At 42.3% G+C, this 15,200-nt stretch overlaps 1 protein-coding gene across 1 annotated transcript in view; it reads left to right on the forward strand.

Annotated features, from left to right (window-relative positions):
* Positions 1-15,200, forward strand: part of LOC147728336 (cystine/glutamate transporter-like) — a 723,773-nt gene that overhangs the window by 437,729 nt on the left and 270,844 nt on the right. The window contains exon 6 of the mRNA XM_086962152.1: positions 4,942-4,986. Coding sequence (XP_086818278.1) covers positions 4,942-4,986 — 45 coding nt within the window. The remainder of the gene's footprint in view (positions 1-4,941; positions 4,987-15,200) is intronic.

A 15,200-nucleotide genomic window follows, 5' to 3' on the forward strand; every position in this document is an offset into this window, starting at 1 on the left:
TTAATTAATTATAATTATTTGCTAATTAATATTGATTAATTGGGAAATAATTAATTGATTAATTGATATATATTTTCTGTAGCGGGATGTGGGTTTATAGGGGAATAGGGTGGGGAGTAATTTAATAATAATGAATTAATTAATATATGTTTTTAAAATATTTATAACTAATTAATTGGCAAATAATTAATATTAATTAGTTAATTAATTAATATAATTTTGTACATATTTTAAATTAGTAATTAATTGGTAATTAAATAATATTAATTAGTTAATTACAATAATTAGAGTAATTTATTTATATATATAATTTTTAGTTACTGTTAATTAATTAATTGGGGGAAAATGATATTAATTATTAAATTATATTAATTACAGCTTATGTGCTAATATATTTACTTTATTGGTATTGTTAATTAATTATTAATTGCTAATTAAATAATATTATTTAACTTTGGGTTAAGGAGTATTTTTAGGGTTCAGTGTCATTTTTGGGTTTTTGGGTAAAGGGGTATTTTTAGTGTACAGGGTCAGTTTTCAGTTTTTGGGTAAAGGGGTATTTTTAGGGTTCAGGGTCAGTTTTCAGTTTTTGGGTAAAGGGGTATTTTTAGGGCTCAGGGTCAGTTTTCAGTTTTTGGGTAAAGGGGTATTTTTAGGGTTCAGGGTCAGTTTTCAGTTCATGGGTAAAGGGGTATTTTTAGGGTTCAGGGTCAGTTTTCAGTTCATGGGTAAAGGGGTATTTTTAGGGTTCAGGGTCAGTTTTCAGTTCTTGGGTAAAGGGGTATTTTTAGCGTTCAGGGTCAGTTTTCAGTTCTTGGGTAAAGGGGTATTTTTAGGGTTCAGGGTCAGTTTTCAGTTTTTGGGTAAAGGGGTATTTTTAGGGTTCAGGGTCAGTTTTCAGTTGTTGGGTAAAGGGGTATTTTTAGGGTTCAGGGTCAGTTTTCAGTTTTTGGGTAAAGGGGTATTTTTAGGGTTCAGGGTCAGTTTTCAGTTCGTGGGTAAAGGGGTGTTTTTTGGGTTCAGGGTCAGTTTTCTCGACTGTTGCACTCTCTGGAGTGGGAATAGTAATTTTATCCCTACGCTATCAAACGCTTTCCCTACTGTTCCACTCTCTGGAGTAGGAAAAGTAATTTTTACCCTTACGCTATCCAACGTTTTTTATAATTAATTGTTAAAATATCACATGTTTATTTTATTTTTTATATTACTTACATTTTATTTATGTTATTGTTTTATGTTTGTAAATGTATTAGTAAATTAGAATATATTTCATTAATTTATAAATTAGTAAATTAATTATTAATACTTATTGTTCAGTACATATATATTATATCTTTACTGTATATATTTAATTAATGTATTATTAATATATATGTATTATTTATTAATTTTAAACATTATTAGATACTTTTAAATATGTATATTTTATTTATTAGTGTTATATACTTACTTTTACATTTATATATATAAAAAAAATCGATATTTTTAACATCGATATTTTTTACATCGATATTATTTTTTCGATATTTTTGTACTTACCATGTTGTAGATAGGATGTCGATATTTTTGCCCTCGATATTGTTGACTCGATATTCTTGTAGGTCGATATTTCTGAGGTCGAAATTCTGTCAGTGATCCGTCCAATAGATCCCCAGAGGTATAGCAGAGGCTTAAGTAGATAATACCTTACTCCAGTACCCTACTGATAAGCTTGACTGCTCAATCACACTACCACAAATGAGAGTAAGGCAGTAGCGGCTCCTGGAGGGAGTTCTGTGGGGCGCTGAGGAGGGGGAGGGGCAGGGTGGGAAAAACTCCGGCATACGGCCGATCGGAGTTAGGTAAATACATAAATTCAAATGTGTTGCAACGCACACAATTTAATTCATTTTATTTATTTACCTAACTCCGATCGGCCATATGCCGGAGTTTACCCCCCCCTACTGAGCAGTCAGGCTTATCAGGAGGGTAGTGGAAAGCATGCGCTGTACACACTCAAGCAAGAATTGATGTTGCACACTCACAGACTGAATCCAAACCAATTGTTTGTATAAAAAGTTATTATTCTGTTGTTTTATTTCAAGAACCAAGAATTACTTATTAGGATAGGAAGTAAGTTAAACTCTTGATGCAATGTTATTTTCAGTACTACAGTGAATACTGGATTTGTAGGAACATTCAGATTACTTTTACAGTTTAGAATATGATGTGCGAACTGTTAAAAAATACTTGCAATTACTTTTAGATTACTTTGTGATTATTTTTCTAGTTTGGCATTTCTAACACTGTTCAAACAACACAGGACATTGATAAACAGGTTAACTCTGGTGAGGGCCTAAGTTACTCTAAGACACCCAGTTTGCAATGACAGGATGGGGGTGTAAGGTGAAGGGACTCTAAGGGGGCATAAAACATGCTTTAGCCCTCAGAGGCCCTCTCTAGTTACAAGCCCCTTGGTACAGGGGAACCTTTTACACTGGACTTACATGTGGCCGAGAGATGTGCCAATAGTGGGTACAAAGGTACAGTTTAAGGAAAGAACACAGGGCCTGGGGCCTGATTAGCAGGATTCCAGCACACAGTCAAATTGGTATCAGGTATCTGGCAAAAAGTTAGGGGGGATACCATGCAAAAAGGGGCTACAACACATTTGTGTTTGCTAAGGAACATTATACAATCAGATAATTCCGAATGGAAAAATGTACTCCAGTTGAAAGCAAAGCCAAACAGCCAGGGCCTCAATTATAATGAAGTTGTCTGCACTGTGCCAGTGCAGAAAGGGATTATGCGCTGGCACAGCAGAAAACAGGGCAATGATGCGCCCATGGCTGCTTTAAAATGACCCTGCCTGTCGCACCCACTACCAAGTCTCTCGAGTAATTAATAATGAGCTACATGCGAAAAAAGAGTTGCCTCTTAAGCATTTTCTTATGAGATCTGTGTCAAGGTTTCTACTCCTCTTCCTCTGTCTTGCACAAGGCAGGGGCGGCTCTAGGCTCATGGCGGCCCTGGACAGGGAGCGTAGGAAGGGGGCCCCCGGGGGAACACAGGTGCGGAAGGCAGTGAAGAGGGGGGGGGGGGTCAGGGTGTTTGGAAGTGTAACAGAGCCGGAGGCCGCCAAATCCCTGCCAGGGGCCGCCACGCAAATATGTATCCATCCTCAGAGGATTATTATATTAAGGATGTTTTTTGGCGTGGCAGTCCCTGGGGTTTGGCGGCACTGTACAGGTGCACAGCGTGCACATGCCTAAGTCCACGCCTGCACAAGGGCATTGTAAACATATGCTATAGAGCATGCGTCATAACGCGCTCCGTAAACGTGCTTCGGCTGCTCAAGTTGTGCACAATGACTGACTGGGGCTTCTGTACGGAAAACAGCATCCAACGTCTTCCTCTTGCAGCTGGGGCCAATTTCGGCACAGAAATACAGCACCCCTTCAGGACTTCGCAATAATACTGAATTCCCGCCAACAATGGAGCTCAGTTAATGTAATGCAGTTAACTAAAGATATAATTAATGGAACACTGAAAATATCTCCATGCACAAAAATATAACCATCTGAATGGCAGCATATATATTTTCTGGCGCCTATTTATACTGCAGCACTGTTCTTTTGGTTATTTTTCCTTTGCCCATATTTCTCGTCTCCTCCAATCCTTCCCTCCCTCCCGCTGTTTCACCTCTTTCCACGCTTATTCGAATCCTTCCTCTTAGACTGCCTTATTTATTTGTTCTCAATTTTTCCCTCTCTCTTTCATTAATTTCTTTCTTTTTCTCTCTCTCTCTCTCTCTCTGCTTCCCTACTTCCTTTCCTTCCATTATCCCTTATTTCTCGTTCATTCATTTTTTCTTTGCTTCTTCCTTGTTTCCTTACTTAGGGCCTCATTATGATGGAGGATTTTCCGCCTCCTCCGGGCCGGGGGAAGCCACCTCCGGCCCGGAGGAGGCGGAAAATCCTCTGCGGACTCACCAAAGACCCACCGCCTAATTACGATGGCTGGTGGGTCTTGGTTACTGTCCGCTGCTTTTCCGCCGCGGTCGGATTACAACAGCGGCGGAAAAGCTCTCATTTGGCTGGCAGTGTCTATCAGACACCGCCAGCCAAATTAGGAAGCATTTGTAAACATGCTTTTCCGCTGCGGTTTTTCAGCCGTGGAAAAGCATGTGTATTTTTGATTCTGGGGGCCCGTTACGGGCCCCCAGGGTGTTGGCGGGTGGGGGGTGCACATGGGGGGTACCTATGGTACCCCCCAGCATTTACTTGCACAAAGCGGCAGGCACCGCGCAGTGCCTACCGCTTTGTGCATGTAAATGTTAAACATGCACTTTTAACATTGCGGCGGGTGCTGCTTGAAGCAGCACCCGCCGCAATGTTAAATATCCAGGATGTGACCGCCAGGGTGGCGGTCACATCCTAATCGCACATGAGGGAACGCCGCAGCCCATGCGAACGTTCCCTCATCCTCTGGGGTCGCGGACGGACGCAAGTCCGTCCGCGATCCTAATGAGGCCCTTACTTTCTCCCCTTCCCTTATTTCTATTCTAGATTCCTTTTCTGTCCATGCTTCTCTCTTTTCCTTCCTTTTTCATTCCTTCAACCTCTTCGATCGCTCCTTTCATCATTTTCGTTGACTGCTGCCTATTGTTTCATCTTTCCTTCCCTTCTTTCCTGTACTCTATTTCCCTGTCCCGTCAGTGTCTCTTCCTCCTCCCTTCTCTCCCCACTTTCTTTCAGTCCTTACTGATTCGTATCCTTCCTTCCATGTTTACGTTTTTCTCTTTGCCTGCTTCTAGTTGTCTTCCTCACCCATTCTTACATTTTTATCTTGCGCCCAGATACTGTTATCTTCTAAGTGAATGTAAATATTAAAGTCAAGTTTACTCAATTTAGAGCGCTAATTGCTGTAATATTCGATTTATTGTTTATGTTTCCTGCCCAGGTTTTACCTTAACTTTGTTACAGAGGAAGTGGATAATCCTGAAAAGTAAGAAATCACTGCTTTTAAATTACAACCTACAAGAGTTGGCCTGTTTTCATTTCTCTTTCGAAACCTGTGAACAGTATAACAATATATACCTCTTTCAACTGAGAATCATTCAGTTTAAATGTTTGCACCCTTCAATTTCGATCACGTCAACTTTTCAAAATTATTTGAATTTAATTGATGCAAAGATGTGATTTTTACTGTTCTAAATGTATCATAACTTCCTAAACAGAGAAAGGGTATGTGGTCTGAGTGGCTTTCCCCACCAGCCCCCTCACTTGTTGAAAAAAAAGGGTGCAGATACCTTCTCTCTTTGTGTTTTCTCTCGGATGGTTTACTGACAGAATGAATGAGGCTAATACTGCTCTAACTTGGAATCCTATATCGCAGTACTGTAATTAACAGTGGCGGCTCCTCGAGGTAGTGGTGCGAGGCGGTGAGGAGGGTTGGAGGAGGGACAGGGTGGGGAGGTAGTAAACTTCGGCATGCAGCCGAATGAAGTTAAGTAAATAAATAAATAACACAAATTAAATAGGCCCGCGCTGCAACGCCAAATGGCGATGCTGCGAGCAATGTAATATGTTTTATTAATTTATTTATTTACTTAACTCCGTTCGGCCGTATCCTGGAGTTTACTACTACCCACCCTACCCCTCCCCCACCCCGCCCCACAGCACTTCCCGAGGAGCCGCCAGTGGTAATTAATTTATTTGTCATAGTGAAACTGTAACGGGCCCCCACTTTTATGTTTAGCATTTGTTTATTTGCCTTTTTAGGGGCTTGCCTAGGCAAAGGCATGCCGTGCATGCACTGTCTCGAAGAGACATGTAGTATCTAGATATGGGATTAAAAAAACGCCCATCTTTTTTATTGGCTCCTCTTGCTGTCCTTTAGAAATGCTGGATTTTAATTGGTGAATGCACTTAGTAGCTCCTCCAAATATTCCGCCCTGCAGACTGTCCCTACTACATAAATCCTTTCACTATGGGCCATATGTTTTCCTGCAGTGCACTACTTTGTCTGTTCCTCAGTTCGTGCTGCTCCTCCCAGTTCACTTAGGGGTCGATTACGAGTTTGACAGTGTGGAGGCAGGACCACTCTGCCACTGCAACACCAAACACTTGTGATAATCACCTGCCAAATAATACCTTTTTTGTCATTTGTGGGCGATTCATTTAGAGTTCCCACGGCGGTGCCTACAAAATAGTCACTGCAATGGGAACGTCAAAAAATGTTCCAGCACAGCATGGACTAAAAAAGTCCATGCAGTCCTACAACATCTGTGCATGCACAGAGCAGAGCACATGCTATGCCCCCTGTGTGCATCCACAGGGCGTTGGGCACAAGAGGGCCCCCTTTATGTCCTCTCCGCCAGGGTTTTCATGAAGGAGAATCCGCCATGAAAACCCTGGCGTAGAAGAAACTTGCAATATGCTTGGCGGCTCCACGGAGGTCCCGCCAAGCATTAGGATGCCCCATGACTGCTGTACCATTGCCAGGAAATGGCGTTTTGCAGGTGGAGTCGGCGGTCCCAGGGCGGTAAGTCCACTAGGGTCATAAAGTGGTGGCCGTAAGACCGCCACAGTCGCCCCACCACAAGACTGGATGTCCTCTGTCCGCCAGACTTGTAATCAGGCCCTAAATCTCCTGTGCCAGCCAGAACAACAACACCTGCCCCTTGCAGCTTCTATGTATTCGAAACAGTTGCTCTTCGCTTCCTCTAATGGGCTGCAGTTGCTTCCTCCTCCCTACACCCTCCCTCCCCTTAACCTGATGAGGAAGCTGGATTTTTTAAAATCATATACTACCTTGTTTTTGTTGCAGTTTTTATACAGCACCAGCTTGATCCGAAGGTATTGAAGCACTTTAAATAAGCACCAATTACCTTACAGAAGGACACGCAAATTTTTGTAGGCAAAGAGAGATTACACGATTAGCGCAGCCAGAATCACAGGGTTTTGAGCCAATACAGAGACTCGAAAGTAGTTCCTTGGCTGTGGTTCAGGACTCAGTGCCTTCAGGACTGACCCATCAGCTCAAAGGTCGCTGGTCTCACCCCTTCCCTTCACACACACATGCTGTGAGATAGTGGGGGCACTGAAGGCAACTGACACTCGTGCAAAGCTGTGAGCTACGTGTGATGCACTGCAGAGGCGATTTACAGGTTATACTTTGGCATAGGTTGGGGAGTGTTGCCTATATAGGCACTATGCTTGTGAACAGCAACCCAGACACTGCCCTCTCACATAAGGTTTCTCTAAGTGACCGGTCCATGACCCTTAAACCTGCCAACCGATCTCATGATGTTTCTATCTTCATCCCAGACCTCGGCAAGCTCCCTGCCCCCAAACTAAACCAGGACTCCTCCCGTATGCCCTAGGGATACCCCCGCGTCCTGAGACTGCATTCTCAAAAAAAGGCAGCAACTCTTTTTAGGGAATGAGGTGGCGAATGTCCTATTCTTCCCTTCTTCGGTTTTTGGTCATGGGGTAATGTTTTGGAGGGGTAGATGGTTTGAGCCATTCCACTTACCCTGCTGCTAGTATCTGTGAAGGCCTGGGATATTAAGCTGTTATATATGTTATGAATGTGTCCTTCTGTAACATAACATAACTGGTGCTCATGTAATGCGCTCCAATACCTTTGGGTAGAGTTTGCGCTATATAAATCTCCTAAAAAACAGATGGACCAGGTTGTGTTTCTAAAAGCTTGTTTAATAGGCTGCCTATGGCGCTGTACTGAAAGTGGGCAGCCAAGGTGCTCCATTTTGCTGTTTTAATACACTAGTTACTCTTATTTTTATTTTTAGCGGATGCATTCTTTGCGCTTTTTACATAGCACTGTACCTGGTACTACTCCCGGCCCGGTTTTCGGACACTGCACGGCGCCACCCCCCTTCGGGGAGTGGCACCGTTAGTGGTAAACAAAGTGCCACGTTAGATCTTCCCCTTCCGGGTCAGCCGACCCGGAAGGGGAATCGTGGTAGCCCAATAAGACCGGGGCTTACTGAAGACCCGGAAGAGCTCTCAGGGCGCGAGGCTTAAAAGCCATCGTCCATTTTAGGAACCCCTCTTTGTTTGCTGGCCAGCCGAGGAGTCGGACCTCCGTGAAGTGGACACCCACCCACCCAACCCCAAAAGTTAGGTATTTCGGCAGGTCAAGAGCGGGGTTTCCGGACAAGAATAACACGGGAACTTCTTGTCCAGTGACAGTTTCCACCTTTGAACAGGTTTTTAGAAATCATCATGGACTCCGGGGCTGGCGGGAGAGTTGAGGCTGACCTGCTGGTGGCCTTAGCTTCTCCAGCCCTACCCTGGAAGCTGCTGGTTGCCCAAGTGGGGGCTTATAATTCACCTGCGGCTCTGTTGACCAAAAGGGGGTTAACGAAAAGAGAGCAGGCTATCTGGGTTGTGGCCTGCTGGCGCAGCCCTGAAGTTAAACCAAATGCCCATTGGAGAATGGGCGGTAAAAGAGTAATTTTGTAGATAAGAGTGAATTGTTAATGATGTGATATGAAAAGTAATTTGGACTTTAATTAAAGAATGCGGTCAATGAGGTAATTGACCTGTGATGTTAATTTTTAATAAACATACGCACTGTGGAAAATCAAGCGAGACTCCGGAGTTTAATTGGTAAGGGGGCCTCTTGTTGAAGCATGCATTGGGGCGGGGAGTGAGTGCACTTGGTTTGCCATCTATGGCTGTATTAGGGGTGTTTTCCTGACACTAGTTGCTATCGGTATTTCAATACAGGGCTGCGTTTGGTCGCTGTTAAATACGATTTCTTTTGGCACATTATTGTTCTCTTTTTAACTAATGAAGCTACAGTTCCTCATTTGTTTACGTATTTGATGTGGTTGTAACTCGTGGTTCCTCTTGACGCTATATTGGGGAAACCGTGTTGAGCCATGGGCTGCTACTGTTGCCGAATTGTGTGCTATTTTAAAATGGTAGATGGTCTTTGCATTTTATTGGCTGCTGATTTTATGTTTTGGTTGCTCTTGGCGCCAAATTGCTTACTGTTTTAAGACACCAACTACTCTACAAGACTGTTTCCATCCAGTGGCAGCGATTGACGCTGTGTTGGGTGCTGTATAATTCAGTATCTGCTCTTGGCACCTCTTACAGCAATTTTACTTGCTTGTGACTTCCTCTGGCATAGTAGCATTCGAAGCACCCTTCGACGGAGCAGCTCTCTACTACAGTGTACTTTTTAATAATGCATTTTTTTTACACAATTTGAGAAATAGTTTTGTCCCTACATTTTTATATTTCTATCCTTTCCCATACGGATGTATGTACACACATTCTGAATGCATTAGTATGATGTGTATGGGGTGAAATTCAGCCCAGAGGTGCAGTTACTGCCAGCCTTGCTTCTCAAAAGGTAGGACTATAGGTACAAAGTGTGCATTTAGGCACCACTTGCAGTTTTTCAAAACACATAAATAAAAGGCATTTTCATTTACAATAGCTCAAACTCTCGCAAATGCAAGACCGGTTGCATCACAAATGCTTATTCATGGAACCATGAAGGTAGACTTTTGTATAATCGGGTGGCATTCCCACCATGATTCACCAAACTTCCTCAGAAACTCTTCTTTTTAGAACTGGGTTGTGATTAGGGATAGAAATTAAGTACTTGTGATCCAATTGCTACCTGCACGCTGGACTGCCCCTTTCAATTCCCTTCCTCTACACATCTGGGCATGACTTTTGAGCTGGGGAAATCAACGTGGACAATCTAAGCCCTTTCCATTTTCTGCCCGGTTCTTTGGTCAAATGGAAAATTGATTTAATGAATTATGACTAAAGGAAACACATGGAGTACACCAATCACCAGTCTAAATTCACCTACAAGATATTATTGGCTGAACGAGCCACAATCAGTCTACTTTAGGGGTTATGTAGATAAACGTAGAAGAGGTACCCTGCAGCTGCTCCCATTATAGATCATTCCACAGAACATCCCAAATGTGTCTACCCTAAAATCCAGAAGCCATATTCCCTGTCATGCTACAAATCAAAGGGGAAGGTTGGAGCACTGTGAATGTTACAGAGCCATGAACTTCTTGTAATGATTCCTTTCAGAAGTACTTAAGTTATCCCAAAGGTCTTCGTAGAAAATGTTTATCACTGTGGCACTTAAGTGAAGCAAGACAATTTTATATAATCCCTCCGATTAGAGAGAGCAATCACCTCTAGCTTCCATTGTAAATTAATACATATAAAGAATGCAAATTCCAAGTAAACCACAGTTAGGAGTAGATGAGTAGAAAAGGTGCAGTAAACAATAGTTAACAGAGGAATGGCAGAACGAAGCAGTAAACAATCGTAAAGAGTGGAATGATAGGAAACGGCGCACAAATCTGTACATAACAGTAGGATGGTATAAAAGGTGTAGATGTATGAGCAGCTGTTTTTTAGTAACTAATGTTATATAGAGATATACATTGAGAAGTAAATGCTCAAATTATTTCTCTTTATTGAGCTATGATGCCAAAATGGGCTGTAACACAGTTATAGAATTTTTTATTTCATCCACTCTTTTTACCTTGCTTAAATCTTCAGATTTTTTTGTTTGAATCTTTTTATTGGCTTGATGTATTGTGGATACAGCGCTTCCAGTGAAGAATGCAGCAACTACAATTACCGTTACAGCCGAAATGGCATGCGCTGTAAAATCATGCAATGTAATGGTAGTTGCAATGTAAAAACCACGCTGTAAAAGCATGCGTTGTAATTTTTTGCCTTGTAATGTCATATATTCATTAATGACATCACAAATCTTCTGAATTTAATATCAAGAAACTACAGAAGGTATTGCAATGAGCCGACCAAGCACGCATCTGTTCACATGTGTTTAACAAACTTAAACATTCTAGTTTTACAAAATAAGCATTCGATGATCACAGGGATCCAATAAGTAAGTGACAAGTGATATATACCTATGAAATGGAGGAGAAAAGATTCTGTTGTATAAAAAATAGAACAACAGTAAATATAGGACACCAAACTCCTGAGCCCCATGCCCCCTCCCGCACCCAACACACTCAGGCAAAGGACATTTGAACACACTGGTGACTATGTCTGAGGAAATAAACCTAAAGAAACTGTAGCAGGGAGATTGTCGGATAGCTGTGGTGAGCAGCCAGCTAATGTGTGGTGTAATCAAGTCCCACATCATCTCTGCCAGCCAGTGGACTTCATCCCCCTGCTATGCGAGATTCTTGGAGATCTGATGGTATGGTGTCCCAGTTGGAGGCTGTAGGGTAATTGCGCAATCCCAAGGCATCTTCTCTGTGTAATGCTGCACTCTCCACAAGTGCCCACATATTAAGGGACTGTGTCCATGCCTCTAGTGAGGTGGGCTCAGGTATTTTCTACCTATGGGTGATGAGGATTTTGACCACTTGGAAGCCCAGTTTAAGACAGTGGGACGTGACCCTTTTCTTTTTGTCTTTGTCATAAAGACCCGGGATGCATGTTTCCCACTTGTGTAATATACGGCGTTCTATAAAAGCCTATTGCCTGGCCATAACACCCTGTCAGTAAAGTTGAAGAAAGAGGCAAGACCATAACATGTATAGCAGGTCTGCATCTACCAGAGTGCAACGGTGGCACCCAGCGTCCACTCGGTGGAAATGGCGATTCATTTTGGCGGGTGAGGTAGGCTCTGTGTACAATATAAAATTGTTTATGGTGGAATCTAACATCACGTGGTACACATGTGGGACTCCCCATATATAGCAGCCCGTTCCTTGCCTGAGTACGGATGGGTAAGATTGCCTTCCCAATTGGCTCAAAGAGCAACATGTGAAGGAGCGGTGTGGGTTTGCAGTGATTCAGCCAGTCAATGCACTAGGTGTTGTAGAGCCGTGTACGTTCAATACAAGTAAGGTCACCCTCAAGATGCTTACACATGATCCATTGCATACCCAGGCAGGGGCCTCATATAGTGACCCTGAATGAGTCCACCTCTTTCTTTCCTTCAGTAACTTTATTCGATGTAATTCAAACACATAGGTCATAAAAGTACAATACGGGTTAAAAATTTCAATTCATAGAATCTTTATGAGAAAAGTAAAAATGGCATTGAGGATAATGTAGGTAGAATGAACGCTAACACTTCACCCAGGACTGCAGAGTACACAATTACCTACTTAGTTGTTCACAGCACAATTAACATGAACAAGTTCTGAATTCTAGACTCCCCACATCTTCCATTGGTATGTAGAAACAAAAAAAAATCATAATGCACAATACAGCTGTCAAAACCCCCTGAGAACAGGAACAACCTTATAAAAACATTTATTTTTCAAATTTATGACAATTCCCCCCTCAAATTTTCCTCTGTTTAGGTCCATAAAGTTATCTAGATCAGATAGCCTTTTAGTGCATCTGTGGCTTCTCTGCTATACACAGTTTCCACCTCCTCATACAAGCCCATAAGAATATTGCTAAAGAAAAACAAATAAGTGGGTCAGTACATTTTTTAAGGCATTGAGTAAAATTATGATGCCGCAAAAGAGGTAAAATAATATCTTGATCTTTGTTCCTTATAAAAGCCACAGAAAAAAATAAGTGATGGTCAGATTACTCCCAGGTATTATTGCATGGGCAAGTTATCAGTTCATTAAAGCTATGCCTCTTCGCAGGAAAACCCAACATCAAGGGGATTAGGTTCGATTGGAGCCTCAAGAGAATAAATCTGCGTTGAGGGTTCCTTACTTTTTCTAAAAATGAGTACTCTCCCTCCGTTAAAGGGGGGGTCATTTGGTATAATATGACAGAGGAAGTCACATTGTTTCTTTCCTTTCTTTCTTAGTCTACCTTGGATTAAAATGATGTCTTTAATTGCACTAATACAGGCACTGGGGTTCATGAATAAATCAACTAGTCCTATGGAAGTCAGAGTGGTCCTTACGTACTGCAACCATATAATTTTATGTACATTATCCAAAGAGAGCAATTTTTTATTATGATTTGCGTTAGATTGACTGTTTCTCTTCTCCAAATTGAATGTCATAACAATATAGGGGCAAGCTTTATGGTATCAGTCACATATGTTAGACCAAGTTCTATATGACAAACATAATTAGAACAGGAACCAGGTAGGGCACAACCCTCTTAAAGAATCCATTGTCTATCTTTTGTAGGGACTCTCTTTGCACCGTTCCTCAGAGCCCTGCGCCATATGTCACTGTGAAAATTTTCTTAGCATTATAGACCTTTTTTATGGGCACAATTGACTTTGACCCCAATTTTTTAGTAAAACTAGAAATGGCTGCCCACTTCTCTCCATTATTAGGGCCCTCTTTTGCACCACATTTGACAAGGATTGTTTTTTATCAAATGCTACCCCTAGATAGGGTAAGGTATCCACTACATCCAGTTTTCAGCATCCTATCTAAAAAGATGGGATTCTTTTAGTGAACCAAAGGATTTAGAATTGTTTACCCTCAAATCCAGTGTTTTCATAAAGGTCACGTAGACCACTGTGAGGCTTTGTAAAGCCAATTCAGTTCTAGCTATTAAACCACATTGTCAGCATAAAGCCAAAATTGGACGTCCAGTGTGGAACCTGCAAGTGTGGCCTCAACCCCATTTGTGTAGATTGAAAATAAAAAGGGGGCAAGGATGCAACCTTGTCTGACACCCCTCGAAATCTGGAAACTTCGTGTGCATTCCCCTTTTTTGCCATAACAGACATGTGCCATAGCTTGGCAGTAAGACTGGCGAAAAAAAATAATTAATATTACATCAATGCCCATTGCTTCCATTATATTCCATAATTTGGAATGGCTCAAGCAGTCGAACACGGCAGTTAAATCCATGAAGGCATGTAGGTTTGGCCACTCTTTGCTGAGGTGTATTTAGAGATAATCTGGCTCAAATTCAGGCACTGGTCTATTGTCCTTCTACCCCTTTGGAAGCCATACTGGTCTGGAATCAGAATATTTTTCTCCCTGGCCCACTCTTCCAGCCTATTTAGCAATAGGCGGCCCATCAATTTTGAGGTACTATCCAATAAGGAAATCGGTCTGTAGTTCTTGGGTTTTGCTTTGTCGCCCTTTTTATATATTGGAACAATTATGCTAGTTTTCCTGGAGGCTAGGGGGCCCACCTTAGATACAGCATTGAAAATATTGGTTAGGAGTGGGGCCCACAGATCTTGGTGCTCTAAAATAAAATCAATGGGGACGCCATTTACACTTACCCAGCCCTTTTCTAACTTCCGCCAGAATGAATACTGAGTACTCCTTTGAGGTTGGGACTACACTAATTGGATCTGTTGGCAAGTCATCCATAGACCCAAAATATGTTAAAAATGGGCCACCCAAGCACCCTCACTAACGTGAGTGTCCAGAGTTATCTCAGTGTTCCTTTTAACAAAGGGGGCACTTATCACTTTCCAGAATTCCCTACTATTCTTAATAATTGCTGCCTGTGCCAGATTTTCCCAGGCGGCTTTGCTCAGGTCCCTTTCCCTAGATTTCTGGGATGACTTATACACCTTTAGTAGAACCTTTTTCTGGACCTGGTCTCTGGGATGCGTGTTTAAGAGCCCTGTGCCGCTCTTTTAAGGAATTTGAGCAAGCCTCATCAAACCATTGATTAACTGGGGCCACATTAGGGAGTTTGGACTGAATCAAGACAAGTTTGATTTCCTCGAGTAATTCCGAGAACAGTGGTGGCAATAATTCAGAGCATAGAATGGGATCTAAACACTTTAATATTGGTTCCAGCTTATTAGATAAAATCTAAGAAACAACTTTCGCCTTATCGATTTTGTCCCACTCAAGAAGCCTTATGCATGTGGTATGGTTGTTCTGCTCGAATTAATCGAAAAAAGCTGTACCAAGAGAGGCTCAGAAGGGAGGTTTCTCTAAGGCCCCAGGCTGTAACCAACAAGTAGGGAGGGCCGCAGTACCTCTATCCCACGCCAGTCGCAAATACTGCAGATTGCAGCAGAGTGGGTATGACCTAATTTGTCAGTGTGTAGAACAGAAGGGGCAGAGAAGAAGGAATATACTCAAGTGGTTTCATTGCACAGACACCAGATGTCAGCCAATTGCCAGTGTCGGAGCCAGTCACATAGTGCCGAGCCATTAGAGACTGTCGGAGCACTGGAAAGTGGAGGGAATTAACCCTGGGTGTGGGACTACGCTAGCTTGCGGAGCGTTCGTAGTATGCGCTACTGCACACTACACG

The sequence above is a fragment of the Lissotriton vulgaris genome, chromosome 3_1 (assembly GCF_964263255.1).
Source record: "Lissotriton vulgaris chromosome 3_1, aLisVul1.2, whole genome shotgun sequence".
NCBI lineage: Eukaryota > Metazoa > Chordata > Amphibia > Caudata > Salamandridae > Lissotriton > Lissotriton vulgaris.